At 38.8% G+C, this 18,974-nt stretch overlaps 1 protein-coding gene across 2 annotated transcripts in view; it reads right to left on the reverse strand.

Moving 5' to 3' along the window:
• Positions 1-240: 240 nt before the first annotated feature.
• The window catches only part of NT5DC1 (5'-nucleotidase domain containing 1), a 260,894-nt gene continuing 242,160 nt past the window's right edge, over positions 241-18,974 (reverse strand). Inside the window, exons 12-13 of one of the 2 annotated variants that reach the window (XM_069077013.1) lie at positions 18,105-18,160; positions 241-1,283 (exon numbers count right to left, since the gene is read on the reverse strand). In XM_069077013.1, coding sequence (XP_068933114.1) covers positions 18,123-18,160 — 38 coding nt within the window. In that variant the 3' untranslated portion in view covers positions 241-1,283; positions 18,105-18,122. The remainder of the gene's footprint in view (positions 1,284-18,104; positions 18,161-18,974) is intronic. The other variant, XM_069077011.1, reaches the window with a different exon arrangement.

Raw genomic sequence — 18,974 nt, forward strand, 5'->3', positions numbered from 1 at the left:
ATTTTTAAGTGAAATGTCAGTTTTCATCACTGGGCCAAATGAAAAGCACTCTAGCTCTCTCAAGATTCAAAATCCTTAAGTACAGAAGAGAAACAAAGTACCTTAAGTGGCACAGAGCTTGAAGGGTAAAGGAGATGTCATTATTTTCCTGTTGTAGCATCCTTGTTTTTCACATAGACTTTGACAATTTATATGAATGTAAAGGTGTTTGTAAGGTAAAAAAATGTCACTGAAAATACATTTCTTAAAAACAAAAGCTTTATTTTTGGGTGAAACTAGAAGTCTCAATGAGGTACAGAGAAGAAAGAAACATTCTTTGCTCGATTATATAGCTAAATTGATATGTGGAAGTACAACTAAAGCCTTCTCTAAGCTATCTATCTCACGTCCTATGTGAGGATCAGCGATACTGCTTAGTAAAATTGAACATATCGTACTTTTGGTTTTCCTTTAAAGTAGTGATGGCTAACAATTGTGAAGCTTTTCCACTAAATTGCAGGTGTGAAAACATCATGCTACACCTATTACTATCACACTGAGCTTCAGTTAAGCAAATCATTTTTAGGTGAAAGCTATTAAAACTATATATAACAACCCTGAGTCACATTTTTCTTCCTGTCCCAAGTGTGCCTGAGGTTTGAGTATTTTGTTTAACTAATAAAATACTCATCTTCTAAATGTTTTCATTGTATTATTTCTCTAACTTTAAACTCTTTTCTATACCTTAAGCAGATCAATGTAAGCTGTCAATATTTTCAACATGAGCACTAGGTCCTTGTCCCTGGTGGGCAAGAACTAACATGTGGTGTAGGCAGAAGCCAGGAAACAGACTGCAAACTCCCATTTAAGTTCTTGGTTCTAGTCTAATAATCTTGCAACAAAGAACAACTGGTATGAAATAGGTATTAACAGAACATAGGACACAGCTGTCTTAATCGTAGAATTGATAGAAAAATCATTTAAAGTGACTGAATGTGAGACAAAACAAGGGTTATCAGGTGAAATAGTTCATACAAAGGAAAAAAACAGCTAACAATTAAAGTTTTTAAGCCAACACAGATGATACAAATAATATATATATATATATTAGGTGCTATTTTTCATCACAAATTACCATTCCTATAGCACTGGCTTGCTGTTCTTTCTTTAGGAAAAATGGAAAACTTATTTAGTAGTTAATGACTCTCCATTTGATAATAAAACCAAAGGGGGTTTAGGATAGTAACCAACTGTTTTTGATTTATCAGGAGAAAATCTGGTAAATTTGTAGTCCAAGGGTAAATCTGAAAGAAAACACATAAACACACATAATGGGATTAGTTTTACAAACCTTAAAAGAACATTTATTAATGCTAAGAGATCAAAACTTTTCTGTCACTGATATTAAAGCTGCTTTCTCAGTAATAGACTTTTTAAAAAATTAAATGAAGTCTGCTAACAGAATGGAAACATTTACAGGAACTATATTAAATTCTATTATGTTGAAGTCTGAATTTTGATCCTGGTTATAAAGACGATAGATACCTTACTAAAAATAGAAGTCCTAAATCACTAGTCTTCTGACCTATGATCTCACTTTCAGTAACCTCAGGATTGAGAAATCAGTACATAAAGTAAGAAAACAGCCCTATGAGTTAATTTACAAAAAAAATCTTCCAGGGTCATGTGGAAGTTGAGAATTAGGATTCTATTAATCTTGGTAGGGTTACTGCCACTAGAAAAAAAGTACAAACTCCTCAGTTTGGCATTTAAATCCCTTTGCAATTAGGCTTCAGCCTACTTTTCCATACTGGTTAGGGATAGGAAGGAGAAGAAAATAAAGCATCTACTGTGTGCCAGGAGCTATGCTAAAGACTGGTACCTAGCACAGAGTATCCTCTTAATAAAGACTCTTATGTCTGCAAACTTAAAAAATATATAGAAACAGAGTTTTAATTTTTCTAAATGAAGAGGTCATGTAGGTTGAGTCAATTTGTAAAAATATAAAAATGACAACAACTAACTGATTTGCAGGAACTGATTGATATCATAGAAGGTGGAAATTTAATAGCTGAATTTCAACAAAAGCTTTTGGATGGGACTGAAAAATAAGCACTATTATTTAGTAAGTATAGTCAATGATTACCATGTTCCATTTGTATCTATACTTCCTTCGTTTTTTTTAAGCTGTGACAAATGTTAACACCAAGTATTGAAATAAACTCAAATCAATAACCAGATCCTTAAATCCTCATATCACAAAGGGATAAATCAAGATTTTAAAAAACAATGAAGCAGGGGGCAGCCAGGTGGCGCAGTGAGTAAGAGTAGTGGCCCCAGAGTCGAGATGACCTGGGATCGAATCCGGGCTCAGATACTTAGCACCACACCCAGAAATAACTGGCCCTGGAACCTTGAGCAAGTTACTTAACCCCAATTGCTTAAAAACAAAACAAAACAATGAAGTATGTGAAATCCCATTGCTCACTAAAATATTATTAGCAATAATATTTTCTGGTTTATTTTTCTTAAGAGTTAAGGGCAAGTTTTTGTACCATTGATAAAATACCATTATTGCACCATCAAATTTCTATTTTGTGTAGGCTTTATGATATTATATAATCATTAATATAGCAACACAGGTATATAATTTATAAATAAGTTAATATACATATATTGGGGTAAGTGCTCAATTTTTTTTTTAACTGTAGAGGTATAAGATCAAAAAGACCTGGAGATCAAAGCTCTATCATCCAGTCAAATTGTCCTTTGTGCTATCCTTATACATACTCTCCATCTCCCATCTTTGTACCTTTTATACACAAATTCTTTTCTATGCATGTAATGTATTTCTTCCTCTACTCTCAGGATCCCGAGTTTCCTTCAAATTTCAGCTCAAATGTCATTGCCTATTACATGAAGTTTTACCTGAAGTCCCTCTTTACTAGTTCTTCCCTTCCCCAAGTTACCTTGTACTAATTATGTGTACACACACACACACACACACACACATGAATGTGCTCACATATATATTCAATGTATTATATAATATGAATATGATCAATATATATTAATGTGTGTGTTGTCTCTCATGATAGAATGTAAGCTCCTTGAGGGCACAGAGACTTTTTAATTTTCTTTGTATCTTCAGTCCCTAGCTCAACACATAGTAGGCATTTAATATTGTTCAGTCATTTTAGTTGTGCTTGACTCTGTGATTCCATTTGGGTTTGTTTTTGTGTTTTTTTCAGGCAAGATACTAGAGTGGCTTGCCATTTCCTTCTCCAGCTCATTTTACAGATGAAGAAACTGAAGCAAATAGCTTTGAGTGACTTGCCTAGGGTTATATAGCTACTAAGTGTCTGAGGCCAGATTTAAACTCTAGAAAAGGAGTCTTCCTGAATCTAGGCCCAGCACTCTACTTTGACACCTACTTGACCCAAGTATTTAATAAAGTAAGTGTCTGCTTATCAACTAAATTAATTTCCATAAAAGAAAAATAAACAAAATCCAAGTTATCCTTCATTCAACTTTGTGGTTGCTTTGAGTTTGTATGCATAAATACCAAATCTTATTGGCAAATAAAAGGTTAAATGGATGAAATGGCAGATAGTGTGTCTTGATGGGGAAGTAAATGAAGCCACAGTAAGTGAAAGACATTTCCTGTAATTATCTCTTTTCTGATGCGAAATAGTCACATGAAAGGATGCCTGCTACAGAATATTCATCTTCTTTTTTTATTATTCTATTTCTCTAAGGATACTTTTCTGTCTCTTGAATTGGCCAATTTGAATTTAATGTTTTAATACACGTCTATTTCTCTACATATACTCTCAGGATCCTCTTACTTATTCCCAGGGTTTTAGTGGCAAATCATTTCCAGTTTTTTATCCCTGATCTTTTTCTTCTTAGTCCTAGACTGATACCTTTATCTGCCTGTAAGAAAGACTGAGGAGGGTCGGTGTAGCCAAAATGGCAATATAGAAGCAGGAAAACTCCATGTGCTTCCCCCATAACCACCTCAAATGCCTATAAAAAATGACTCTAAACAAACTTTAGGGCTACAGAACCCACAAAGTGACAGAGAGAAACAAATCTCCCACTGAAGGCAGGCCTACAGGAAGGGTCCATTGCAGGATGCTGGGAGGAGAGCCTAGCCCCATGTGAGCCTGTGGTTTTAGCCTCAGGGTGGCCATGACCAGCCAAGGCTGGAGGGACTTCAAGAGAGTGGATCACCAGCAACTGTGGCTGTTTCCAGAATTATCAACCCATAAATGCCAAAGACAAAGTGAGAGGCCAGTGTGGACTTTGGGAACAGGGGGTCCAGGAGTGGCGTCTAGCATCTGGCCCCAGAGGGAAAAGCATCTGAGGCGTGGCAGCCACCACCTTGTGGCTGCTTCAGAGCTTGTGGCCTGCAGATTGTAGGGGGACCAAGCAACCAGTCTGAGGGCTAATCACTCTTGCTTTAACCTGCTTGGATCTGAATTGCTTTCTAAGGTGGAGGTCCTAGGTTGTGTGACCAGGTGACAGAGCCTGTGGAGGCTTCAGAGAGGGCACCCAACTAATAGCCAGTGATTTGGGACAAAGCTCTCCTCTCTGAAAGCGAGTTTTATTGTGGCAAAAAGCTCAAAAATCAAGTAATTGAGTCTCAACATGAGCAAGCAAAGGAAGCAAAGCAAGCACAGCAATCCAACTTCAGATTCCTTTTTGGGGGACAAAAAGTATCAAAGCATGGAACAGGAGGAAGACAATGAAGTCAGAACTCCTGCACCAAAAGCTTCCAAGAAAATTATGGATTGGTTACAGGCCATAGAGGAGCTTAAGAAGAATTTTGAAAATCAAATAAGATAAGTGGAGGAAAAGTTGGGAAAAGAAATGAAAATAATGTGAAAAAATCATGAAAAGAGAGTCAATAACCTGACTGAAGAAAATACACCTTAAGAAATAGACTAACTCAAATGGTAAAAGAGGCTCAAAGAGCCAATGAAGAGAAGAATGCTTTAAAAAGCCAAATTTGCCTGGTGGAAAAGGAATCTCAAAAGCTCACTGAAGAGAATCATTCCTTCAGAATTAGATTAGAGCAAATGGAAACTAGTGACTTTATGAGAAATCAAGATACTATTAAACAGATCCAAAGAAATGGAAAAAGAGAAGACAAAGTGAAATATCTCACTGAAAAAAACTAGTGACCTGGAAAATATATCTAGGAGAGATAATTTAAAAATTATTGGACTACCTGAAAGCCATGATCACACACACAAAAAGAACCTAGAAGTCATCCTTCAAGAAATTCTCAAGGAAAATTGCCCTGATGTTTTAGAACCAGAGGGCAAAATAGAAGGTGAAAGAATCCACTGATCACCTCTTGAAAAAGATCCCCCCCCAAAAAAAACTCCTAGGAATATTATAGCCAGGTTCCAGAGTTCCCAGATCAAGGAGAAAATATTACAAGCAGCCAAGAAGAAACAGTTTGAATACTATGGAAACACAATTAGGCAGGATAGGATGGAGTGAAATATAGTCAGTCTTTCACATGGAAATGTTTTGCGTAGCTACACATGCACAATCTATATGGAATTGCTTATTTTCTCAGTAACAGTGGGTGATGAGGGAGGAAGGGAAAGAATCTGGGATTCAAAGTTTTAAAATCAAATGGTTAAAAAAATTATTTTTTTTTTACATGCAACTGGTAAACAAGATATACAGGCACTGGGGTAGAGAGATCCATCTTGCCCTACTGGAAAGTTGTAGGGGGGATGGGAGAGGATATAGAAGAGAGAAGATTGGGGGAGGGAGTATACAGTGGGATCACTATTTTGGGGTGGATGGTAAGAGAAAGAGGGAGAGAAAATTTGTAACTCAAAATCTTGTGGAAACGAATGATGTAAGCTAAAAAGAAACATAAAATTTAGTTAAAAAAAAAAAAGAAAGACTGAGATCTCAGCTAAATCCTACCAGTACTTCAATTCAATTAAATAAGCTGTAACTGCTTATTATGTTGAAGGCACCATGTGTTAGGTACTGGGATTAAAAGGACAGTTACTTTCCTGAAGGAATTTATGTTCTACTACCAAGGGGAATAATGAAAGGGTTGGTTTTTATGATAATGACTGATATTTATAGATTTCTATATGATTTACAAAATGCTTTACATATCTATTAAGTGAAGATCCAGTCATTGGAATGTAGGTAGTATGCCTGCTTGGGCCCAATCCAAATGGAGACATGGCAGGTCTGTTTTTGGGCATGCGTAATGGAGGTATCTTTTTCTCACAGGCATCCTCTAACTACTTGGTGCCCATGGGCTCAGATATTTAACTGCCAGAGAGGAAAAAGGTATGGCTATGGTTTGCAACAGAATGTACTATTGGTACTAATCCCTATCTTCCTCATCCCTTCCCATCTATTCCATATCTCAATATTTTGTGGAATTAAAAAAAAAAGTTTCCTTATGAAAGTTGAGGACTCAGTCTAATCCTTTCATTGTAATTGCATGTTACCATAAATGCCTGCATTTACTATGTATCCTATCCTCACACATGTTCTTAATACTTCATTTATTAATGTTGCCCAAACATGGTCAACTATGAATTTTTTTTCCCTATTTCTCCTCTCATGGTCTCCGCCATTATCCTAGATCCCACAATGCTAGCAACATACCAACCAAAAGATAGGAACCCCATAGCTAAAAGAAGGTCCTTTGGGGGAAGGAAGAATGGCAAAATAATTTTGGCAATTAAGTTATACTACTTTCAATCTGGAACAAAGGAACAGAGGGAGACCTTAGTAGGCACAGCAGGAAGTCAGTTGTCAACATTCTGTTGTTAGCCAAGATTCAATCTGTGTTTTGAAGGGCTAAAACAATTCTTGGGAAAATGTGTGTGTGTGTGTGTGTGTGTGTGTGTGTGTGTGTGTGTGTGTGTGTGTGTGTGTGTACACTCCAGTCCTATGAAATACTATATCCACAATAAGTTACCTTTGAAGAAAGATATGTACTCCCATTTGTCTAGAATACAAAAGAGACCCTGACAGACAGGGTTCTAATTTGTGCATGGGTTGGATTAAATTACTCCTTGGAAATTCTGCATGACTAGCTCCTCCTAAACCTAAGGCATTCAGAAAGAAATCACCATAAGGTAGAAGAAAGCAGCATCTTTAGTAAATAAATGGCATTTGAGGAGACGTATCTACATATGTGTAAACCTCATCTTCAGAATAACTGGCAGTGAATAAGTTGGGCAGCATAGTGCAGTGGAAAGAACATTGGACTTGGAACCAAAGGCCCTGGGTTTGAATTCTGGTTCTGCTACTTGCTATCTACATGACTTGTGGTAAGTTGATTCACCTCCCCAGGTCTTATTTTCCTCCCCCAAACAAGGGGCTAGATGGATGACCTCTTTAGTTCCTTTCTTCACTCAAAATCCAATAAATCTGCAAGTTGTATAATTTAGGTAATGGAACTATTTCCTCAAGATTCTAGTGGAAAGTATGATGGCTTTGGAGTCAGTGGACATGGGTCTAAGTCCTGACTCTGCCACCATTTTGATCCTGGGCAAATCATTTAACTTTTCTGAGCCTCATCTGTAAATGATGGCATTGGACTGGGTCAGTTGTCAAACACAGCCCTCAAATCTTATGGAACAAGATTAAACTGTATTGGCAAATATTTAACAAAATAAATAAAAATATAATAGAAGGAAATATTAATGTCATTTTCCAAGGTGATATATGCCCCAAGCAATCATTATGTATACTTTAGTGACCCCTGTTTTTATTTGACTTTGACACCACAGTACTACGTGAACTTCAAGTTCCCTTCCACTTTAAAATCTATGATCCTATGAAACCCCAGGTACAGGACCTCCTAAAGAAAAATTAATGCACAGACTTCAAAAAACAACAACAAAATATGTACAAACAAGGCCTTGCTGGTGTCAAGTATAAGACAAGTTTGTTTTTTACATGACTGAAGGGCAAGAGTTAGGGAGTGGTTCAGCATTTAATCTGCATGAAAATTATACTAATGCATGAAGGATGACAGGAATAGCTTTCTGGATAGAATTCAGGATAGAAAGGGGAGCAGAAAATACACTAGGTAAGGAAAACATTAAAAATAAGTACATTTCAAAAGGCTTAAGTTGCTCCATTATGAGCCATGCATTCAAAGGGCATCCAAAGCCTAAGAAAACTATAGCCCAGTCTGAACTCAAATAAAAGTTACTTATTGTAACTTGGTGAAAAAAGAAAACGTTCACTTGTGGACCTTAGCTCAACCAACATATGTCTCTATTGGTATAACAGGTTCACACATGCACATATATCACTTTAAGGCTTACAAAGCCCTATTAGAACAATAGGTACACACACACACACACACCACCTCCTTAAGGCTTAGAAAGCCCTTTCCACACCACAATCCTGTGAGATATGTACAAGTATTATCTTCTCTATTTCACATTTGAGAAAAGGAAAAGAGATTATTAAATGACTTGCCAGGGTCATAAAGATAGTAGTATCAGATCTGGGACTTGAGTACAGACAGGTCTTTTGACATCCAAACCACTGTTGTTTCTACTGTACTTTCCTAATCTTCACAGGGGAGACTATGCCAAGGAAATCCCAAGCTCTGCAACTGTACTACAGAATTGTTTAGAACCTGGTATGTACCTTCTACAGCATCAAACCTCTAGACGATGTAATTAATTTCCAATCTTACTCCACTCTCCTGGAAATGAGAGGGTTTAGAAAGGATGGTTGATAATCTGGCCCAGGACTCAGGCAAAATTCCATTGGATTAGTGAGTAGAAGCCAGGGTTATTGTAGACAACACTGGATTTGTAGCTGACTTTGCTAGTATCTACCTATGAGACCCTGAGCAAGACATTTCACCTGTGGTGCCTAAATGGTAAAATGAAAAGTTTGGAATAAATGACCTCTAAAATACTTTCCAGCTCTTAAAAAATCCTAAACTGAGTTTATTGAGTTATAGCCTATCTTATAGAGATACTGGAAGCAGGTGGTATAGGAGATAGTATGCAGGGGCTGGAGTCAGGAAGATCAGTCCAAATCAAGCCTCAGACATTACTAGCTGTGCAATCCTGGGCAAGTCATTTAATTTCCATTTACCTCAGTTTCTTCAACAGTAAAATGGTGATAACAACAGCATTTCTTTCCCAGGATTATTGTGAGGATCAAGTAAGTTAATATTTATAAATCACTTAGCATGATGTTGGGTTAGTACAATTCATGGTACATACCGTGTTTCCCCTATAATAAGACACTGTCTTATTAATTTTTTGGACAGAAAAACACCAGAGGGCTTATTTTCAGGGGAGGGCTTATTTTAATGAACATTGACAGCAATTTTAATAAACAGGTAACAATTTTAATAAACAGGTAAATGTGAACAAAAAAATGTACCAGCAAGCAAATCACTGGGGAAGAACAGGATGACGCACTCACTGCTGCAGCTCTGATTGGATGCAGCTCAGAGCGCGGCGTGGGTTTCACCCGGGGGGGGGGTGCATACAGAGGGTACCGTAATGTAGCGTGTAGCGCAGGGGATCACCTTCACTACAGTAGCAATCTCAATAGGGCTTATTTTCGGGGGAGGGCTTATTTTTGGGATAGGTCTTATTATCGGGGAAACACGGTAGTAGGTGCTTAATAAATGCATCTTTCCTTCCTTGATGTTTCTGGGGGTAGACCTGAAGGGGATGAGGGGGCCTCTGGCAAAGAATGAAATAGGAAGGCCAAAATTAGTTGTGGTAACAAAAGATTTAGCAGATAGCAAAGAGCTCAAGAGACCAAAAATTGGGATACTAGGAAACTGGGATCTTGAATAGGCTATTGAACATGGGACAGCTAGGTGGCACAGTGGACAGAATGTCAGACCTGTAGTCAGATGACTCACATCCCTGAGTTCAAATCTGGCCTCAGATACTTACTAGCTGAGTGACCCTGGGCAAGTCACTTAACCCTGCTTGCCTCAAGTTTCCTCATCTGTAAAATGAGTTGGAGAAAGAAATGGCCAGTTCAGTATCTTTGCTAAGAAAACCCCAAATGGATACTGGAGGGGGCAGAGTCAAGATGGCAGAGTAGAAACAGGACCTCCTCATGGCTCTGGCTCTGGCCACCTTTAATCCATGGAAAAGGGGACTCTGAACAAACTTTGGAGCTACAGAACACACAAAATGACACAAAGAAGCTAACCTCCTGCTGAGGACAGCCTTGCAGGCTGGCAGGAATTGGCCAGTGCAGTACTCTGGGAGCTGAGCCCAGCTCCACACTGAAGTTTTAGCCCCAGGGCAGGCCAGCTGGAGGGACTTCAGATCACCAGCAGCTGTGGTGGTCCAGAATTATCAACACATAGATGCTAAGGACAAAGTGAAAGGTCAGTGCACTGTGGACTTTGGGACCCAGTAGTTGGGAGTGCCTCGGCTTTTGCCCCTGGGGCGAGAGCTGCCATGTGGCAGCTTCAGCTCCTGGCCTTCAGACTGTAGGGGGACCAAGCGATCAGTCTGAGGGGTGAATCACTCTTGTTTTAACCTGCTTGGATCTGGATTGTGGTCTAGGGTGGAGGTCCTGGGGTGTGTGACCAGCTTGCCAGAGCATGTGGAGGCTTCAGAGAGGGCACCCAACTAATACCTCCGGCAGCAGAGAAAACCCCAGCATTTGGTACAAAGCTCCCCTGTCTGGTAGCAGAGTTCTACTGTGGCAAAAAGCTCAAAAGTCAAGTAATTGAGTGGCAACATAAGCAGGCAAAGGAAGCAAACCAAGCAGAGCAACACAACCTTATACTTATGGGAGAAGATATGGGAGAGAGCAGATTGGAAGAGGGGATATCCTATGGGACCACTGTTTTGGGGCAGTGGGTAGGGGAAAAATGGGGAGAAAATTTGTAACTCAAAATCTGGAGGAAATGAATGATGTAAATCAGAAGTTAATAAAGCATTTGAAAAAAGAAAAAAAGCAAACCCCAAATGGGGTCACAAAGAGTTAGGATGGAAATGACTGAACAACAAGAGTCTGACATGGGTGTATCTTATTCCATGCCTAGAAGTATATCTTTCCCTGTGCTTGCTTACTTTGATGGATTTGTTTTCTCATTCACGATGCAGAGTCCTGCCCATCTACAGGCCAACATTTGCAAAATCTTCCCACATCCTCTCCCAAATCCATACTGAGTGTCTTAGCAAAACTTTTTGCCCCCAAGTCTTTTAGCTCCAGTCTGTCCTTTATCACTATTGCAAAAGTAGCATTGTTTGTGATGCTAATTAGAGAAGGCTGATGTTGCAGTCAAGAAGATGAGTCTTAGTTTCCTCGTCATCTATGAAATGGAAAAAATACCTGTAAGTATTTAAAGCACAAGCCTGCTGTGAAATACAGATGGAAAGGACTTTAAGGCATTATAGCAATGTCAATTACATATCCAATTAGTTGCCAAGACTTTTCTGGTTCTATCTCCTGAACATCTTTTGCATCTGTTCCCCTCACATCACTTCTCTTCACATTGGCCATAAACACCTTGGTTCATCTCCTCTCAGCTATATTATAATAATAATAATTATTATTGTTTGTCTTTTGGAGGGTAATTGGGGTTAAGTAACTTGCCCAAGGTTACATGGCTAGTTTTTTTGTGTTAAGTGTCTGAGGCTGGAACCGAACTGAGGTCCTCCAGACTCACTGCGCCACCTAGCCGCCCCTCTCAGCTATATTATAATTGATCTCCATGCATCTTGGTTTTTCCTTCTCCAAACCATTTTCCACATAGTGCCAAATTGCTATTCTTAAAAGACAGGTCTGATCATGTCATCTCCCTGAATCCCCAAGGTGCTCCAATGGCTTCCCCACTGCCTCTAGGATAAAGCATAAACTCCTTTCTTTGTTTGCTCCCCCTGCCTCCTCACTTCCCGTCTCTGGTATTTAAATACCTTCATGATCTGGCTTAAGCTTACCTTTCCGGGCTGACGACACATTTCTCTCTTTCCACCAGCTCTAAGTTCTAGACAAATTGGCCTATTTGCTGCTGTCCACACATGACATTCTATCTTCTACCTTCATGCCTTTTTTGTACATGTAATGAGGGACTGGCACATGTATAGAGAGCCTCTAAGGTAAATTTCTGGACTGGAATCAGTTATACAATGTCTAAACATCCTCCAAAGTTCAGCTTCCTCCAGCGAGCTTTTCCTAATTCCCCCAATTTTTAGTCCCCCATCCTCTATCACTTTGTATTTATTGTGGATATCGTGTATACTGACTTATCTGTGAATATTTTATATCCTTCCCCCTCCCCACAAAATTTCTTGCATTTGTATCCTCAGAGACTATCACAGTGCCCAATAATGGGTGCTTAATAAATCTTTACTGATTAACTGATTCAGGTCCTGCCCAATACAGATTGGTTATGTGAAACTGGTCGAATCTTTTAACCTCTTGGTAAGCCAGGCAACTCTTTGAGATTGTTAATTATCTGGATTGATAGAGGGAATTTAGTCATCACAGATCTAGCTCACTCTCCTCTTTCACCCCTGAAGGCATATGAACTGGTCATGTGGTATTCCTTTGTTCAAAAACTTAGCAGCTCTCCATTTCCTATGGAATAAAGTCTAGATTCTTCTAATAGTCAAAGTCCTTCATAATCTGGTGCTACTCTCCCTTTACAGGCTCATGTGATATTATTTCCCCAATGTACTCTGCTACAGACAAACTGGGTTACTGCCTTGAACTCTCTCATTTCCATGCTTTTCCTTAGTTACTAACGGACTTCACATAGAACTTGGTTTTGCAGCTATCTAATGCACTGTGTATCACAAACACCAGTATTTGTCTCAACACTTTACCTAGAATGTAAGCTTCATAAAAGGAAAAATCATGTTTTATCAATCTATCAGCCAATAAGTATTTATTAAGTGCCTTCTATGTACCAGGCTTTGTACTAAGAATACAAACAAAAAAACCAAAACTGTCCCTTCCCTCAAGGAGCTTATAGTTTCAGTACAGGAGTGGGAAGGGGAGGGAGGAAGGAATACACAACATGTACACAAACAAAGCAAATCCCCAGGTTTCTTCTAAACTCTCTGCTCAAAGAATGTGCTTAAGAACTACTGAATGAGTCTGGAACTATGACTTCCAGATGAACACTCTCCTTTGGCTCCTGTGCTGGGGCAGGGCAGTACAGAGAGACTTCAGTCCTATGAAGCCTCAACACTGATCCTCTTTTTACTTCTTTTTCCTTTTAGGAGGGTCATGAGAAATATTACTTCCAAAATGAGTTCAGGTAAACCATCTATAAACTTCCATAGCCTATGCTGGGAATATCCTTTCTTCCACTAAGCTGATTTAGGAAAATGGCCACCTGAGGGTCTGCATGTGCCTTAGGAAGTTTTGTAGCCAGTTACTAAGGGTGATTTAAATCAATGGCGTCAAACTGAAATAGAACCAGGGGCCACCAAAATTCACACAAGCATCTCAGCAGGTTGCATATTAATTTAAAAAAAAACCACATATTAACATTATCTGTGTTTTATTGTATATTTCTTAATTTTGTTAAATATTTCCCAATTACATTTTAAATTGGTTCTTCCTGCACTCAGTGTCACAGTTCCCTAGCCTATTTGATATCTTTGATTTAAATAATAATACCACTCAAGTGCTTAAGGAGAGGAAACTGAAAAACAATGAACTTCACTTTTTTTTTACTCTCAGACAAGAATCCATGGATGAAGATGTGTAATATTAATAAGTATCAATAATAGAAAATTTTACATAGTGTCTACTGTGTGCCATGCACTGTGCTAAGAGCTTTAAAACATTATTTCACGGAATACTTATGATAACCCTGGGAGGTCATTCTTACCTACATTTTACCAATGAGGAAACTGAGACAAACAGAGATGAAGTGATTTGCCCAATAAGAGTGTGAGACTGGATTTGAACTCCGGTCTTCCTGACTTCAGGTCCAGCATTCTATCCACTTTACCACCTAGCTGCCTCTTAACATCTGGTGTCAGACATTTAAGTTTTTGGTCACTCTCCCTGAACATGGAGTCTGTGACTGAGCACTTTCCCATAGCTAGACTACTAGAGAAAAAAGCTCCAGTGAAGAGCTCCAAGGACAATGCTTCTCAGAGATGTCACCAAGACTCCCCTCCTAGCTGAGCTAAGTCAAATGGAATTCCTGGTCCGATGCTCTGTTGTTATTGTGATGAGCTTGGCTAGAGAGAATCATAACCCTGGCCATCCTAGAAAAAGAAGGCCTTCATTAGTGCCAAGGTACCACAAAGTCAATCTCAGAGTCACCTAATTGCATGTAAGAAGCCATTGCCGATGTAGCAGCTGACAGATGCCACTGAAATCATCAGAAGAGCAGATCTCAGGATGGAAAAATTCTATGACACCAGGGAAGACTTAGTGAGGGAAATTAGGGGTGCCATAATTCCTTGCCTGCAGAATATACTGTACTTTGGCTCTTTTCCTTTAAACACAACTTTCAGTGATATATTTATGGCTACTATATTTACAAGCATGGTACTGGTACAAGAATTTTCCAGATTTTATAGTTGTGTGTATATGGGGGTGTAGCAGCAACCACACTGGCATACCCAGGATGGCTGCTAGCACAGGTTCTTAGATCTGCTTTACCAGGATATTCACTAGTTCAGGGGAAAAGTCAGCACCCTGAACTTCAGAGAAAATATAGAGAAAACACAAGCAGAGAAATAAAGACCAACAGACAGGGCTCTGACTGCCTGAATCAACTATACACTTTACATACATCCCTGGATTGAGAGAGCCTTTACATCTGAGCAGTTGGGGAGCTCTGAACATAAGGCCACTCAGAATCTTGACCAGGTAATCACAAGATCCTTTCCATAAGCAAGCCCCCAAAGCAAAATACCAACTCAGAGTATATATACATTTCTCAGAGCCAGAAGGCATCACAACTTTTGTGACTCAGTGCCTAATTAGAAATTAGCAAAAGGTGTGAAAACCTTCCAACAAGCAAGCTTCCCTCTAAGCTCTTCCTTAGGCAAGTCCCTCCACCAATTGGCTCCACTGTGAGGTCTATTAATGTGTGGGGAAGATCTTATTATCCAATTAACATTACAGGGGGGATTAGGAGTAGTGTTCTATCAGATGTGATTTCCCCTTAACTCCTCAAAAAAAATTAACTTCCTGTCATGTGTACCACTGACACAAGGGAGCTATTCCAATGCTATCATTCTACAGAGCTATGTTATTAATATCTGAGTAGACGCTGAGTAGATACCAGACCATTATCAGTCACTCATCATGTATGTAAACTAGTCAGACTGGGTCAGAGTCTAAGATTAGCCATTTAAAATGATAATTATTATTCCACTGACCAGAGAAAGCAACATGAAAGAGGAGAGTCTCATTATGGTCATGGGATTAAGAAGAGATTTCATCAAAGACAAATAAAGCAATTACAACATAAACCAAACTAAAGGTCTATTAGGTAGATTTTTGAGAAGTACTTAGGAGATTATTTCTAAGCATTCCAGGCACAGTAAACAAACACAGACTTGAGTAAACTCTTCATTTGGGAGGATATTTTCCCAACAAGAGAAATCTGTGACAAGCAGATCCATTTGGAAGACTGCATAGGAAAAATTTTCCTTAAGAATTTTTCCAATATTACCCAATGAAAACAAAACCCAGTTTTCCCTCTTCACAGTGTTATTATTCTCCTGGGGAAACACAGAAGAACTTTAATAAAGCCCTCCTTCTTCTTAACCATGAACTCTTCTGGAGGTCAGTGTCAGTTCAACCAGTGAAGCATGAGCATATACACACATATGTACATGTACATAATATATGTTCACAGAAAATAACCCCACATTACATAGTTAATCTATAAATGATTAAAGAACTGTGTTTGAGGGTGGCATTCCTATATTTGGCTAACAAGAATGAGTGGAAACAAAACAATTACTAAGGACCACAAAACTCATGCCTTTCTCATTTCCCAAGTCCCCGATGGACTTCTCTGACAAACACATTCCATGTCTCCCCAACTCATTAAAGAATAGGAGAAACCACTTGGAGTTTATGATGTTCAGTGGTAATGAGAAATGAATCCACCATACAGGGCATGTACCAAAATAGTTGGGGCTGGGTCAGTTAGAATTTAGCCAGTTTGGGAAATCACTTGTCTACACAGCTTCAGCTTAACCTGGCCTAAGGGTATACTGCAAAGGGAATGTTATTCTTCTGGCTGCCAGGAGTGTTAGCAGGGTGAACAGATTTGCAAACCTGACTAATACTTTCTTTTTGGCCCTCCTAATTTCTGGCCTAAGTTTCCTGTTGCTGGTGTAGCTTTCAGATATGTTCTCTGCCCCCACCCTCCCCTTTTTCTTAAAGCTGTTTCAAGCCTCTGATTTCTGCCATCTCATTTCCCTTGACTTTGGCTATCTCACTGCAAGAGCCACCCCCTACAAAACCTAGCACTGTGCCTGTAAATGCCAGCTCTTAAGCTCCTACCTCAAGCCCTTGACTTTGAAAACCATAAGTAAATACTACCACCTTCCCAATCCCCCCTCCACTTCCTTCTCTTTCCAAGCAACTTTTGTTGTTTAGTTATTTTAATTGTATCTGACTCCTTGTGGCCTCTCTTGGTCTCTTCTCTTTCTTTCTCTCTTTCTCTTTCTCTCTCTCTCTCTCTCTCTCTCTCTCTCTCTCTCTCTCTCTCTCTCTCTCTCTCTCTCTCTCTCTCTCCCTTCCTTCCTTCCTTTCTTTCTTTCTTTCTTTCTTTCTTTCTTTCTTTCTTTCTCTCCTTCCCTCCCTCTCTCCCTCCCTCCTTCCTTTCTTCCTCCGCTTTTTGGAGGGGGGGAAGGCAGGGCAATTTGGGTTAAGTGACTTGCCCAAGGTAACATGGCTAGTAAATGTTAAATGTCTGAGTCTGGATTTGAACTCAGGTCCTCCTGACTCCAGGGCTGGTGCTCTATTCACTGCGCCACTTAGCTTCCCCTCTCTTGAGGTTTTCTTGGCAAAAAGATACTGAAGTGGTTTGCCATTTCCTTCTCCAGCTCATTTTACAGATGAAGAATCTGAAGTAAACAGGGTGAAGTGACTTGTCCAGGGTCACGCAGACAGAAAGTACCCTGCACTCTATCCATTGCACCAACCAACTAGAACCAGTTTATAGGGTTAAAAATCATGGGATTATGAAATTTTGGTATTTTATTCTTCTGAATTTTTATATGCTGGTGTCAGCATTATTGATCTTAGACTACAAGGCTTTTTTGAAAGGGTTAGTACTTTTTAGGTTGGTAATTCCCTCCAGATAAGGGGAAAAAAAGAAGAGGACATGATCAAGATATTTAAGGGTTGCATTAGCAAAAGCATGTGGAATAAATTCAAATGATGTGGGGCTTGGGAGGCTGGGGTGAGATTTAGGTGAGTAGGCAAGTGAGGAGAGGGCATCTGGTAAGTTACCATAGGATATATACAGCATAGTTTGCAAATAATCTTTGGAATTCTAGATTTGGGGAAAAATCTGAGTGCCCCTAATAAAATTACCTTTTCCCAGAGATAGGAATTAGGATTTCTGTGACTTTGTTAATAGAGGAACTTCCCAGATGAGTCAATTAGAGTCAATATTTATTAAGCACCTACTATGTGCCAGGAAAGTAAAGGTCAGCTACCTTCTCTTCAACTTATACCACAGTCCTTTTCCACAGTGAGTAGAATTAGATTATCTACATGTAAAATGGTTTTAGGTTTGTGAAAATGTTCTTTGGAAAGGAGAGGAAAGTGGACTAAGGCTAAACCTATATCCTCAAGGGCTGATCCGCTACAAAATATGGCTGATCAGTTATTTCAATTTGACTATCTGTTGTGGTCTATATTTTTAATGTAACATAATAAACCCAGATTTGAAAGAACAGAAAACTATGTCAGAATAAAATTAGAAACAATCCTGTTTCTGAGCATGTAGATGAAACCCGAATCATAAAACCATTTGGTTTTGCATCAGGAAAGGCCGATAAAGTATATTTAATTCAATGAAATAATTTTCTAGGCACTGGGTGGTACAGTGAATAGAGTTCTGGAGTTGTAATTGAGAAGACCCAAAATGCCCAGTCTCAAATACTTACTAGTTTGTAGGATCCTGGCTAAATCATTTGCCTTTTCCATGCCTCAGCTTCCTTTTCTATAAAATAGAGATAATAATAGTACCTACCTCATAGAGTTATTGTATGCATAAAATAAGGATGAATTTGTAAATTGCTTTGCAAACCTTAAAGTTTTATAGATCATCATCATCGTTATCATTACTTAGGAGAACGAGACCCACAGTGGTTATATCTTAACCAAGACTATATAGTTGTCTAATGAGAGAATAGACTAGAATATATTTTATACTTAATTAGGTGAGAATGAGTCCACATTAGGTTAGAATGATGTAGGGACAGGATCTAGACTGGTTATTTCATTAACATGGGAAACCGTCAGGAGATGAGACTTCTAAGACTTCAGGTCAGCACTTCCTCTATAACTTGGCTTCTTAGAGAGTTGCCTAGACTAGCCCAAATGGGACTAAACTGTAATTGGGAAATGTTTGATAAAAATGCAACACAGATAATGTTAATTTGTGGTTTTCTAAGTCATTATACTGCAGGCAGGGATCCCTTTCTATCTGAGTTTGATAGGACTGGTCCAGAGCACTAATAGATGAAGTAACTTGGCAGGCAGAGTATCACAGCCAGTATTTAAAGGATTTGAATCCAGATCTTCCTGGCACTCAGGCCAACTCTATATCCATTACTATGTCACACTGCCTTTCTCAAATGATGTGAACTAAACTATTGGCAAATTAAGAACATTCTTTTAGGATATACATACTATGTGTAGACATCATAAGAAAATGAAATATCATTATTGATAATTATAATTATGTAATCGATAGTTATTAATAATTATTATGAGACATTTATGAAGTTTTTGAGCATATATATTTATATTTG

The sequence above is a fragment of the Petaurus breviceps genome, unplaced genomic scaffold (genome assembly GCF_028583685.1).
Source record: "Petaurus breviceps papuanus isolate PSGF00001 unplaced genomic scaffold, PetGlider_PUasm1.0 90977, whole genome shotgun sequence".
NCBI lineage: Eukaryota > Metazoa > Chordata > Mammalia > Diprotodontia > Petauridae > Petaurus > Petaurus breviceps.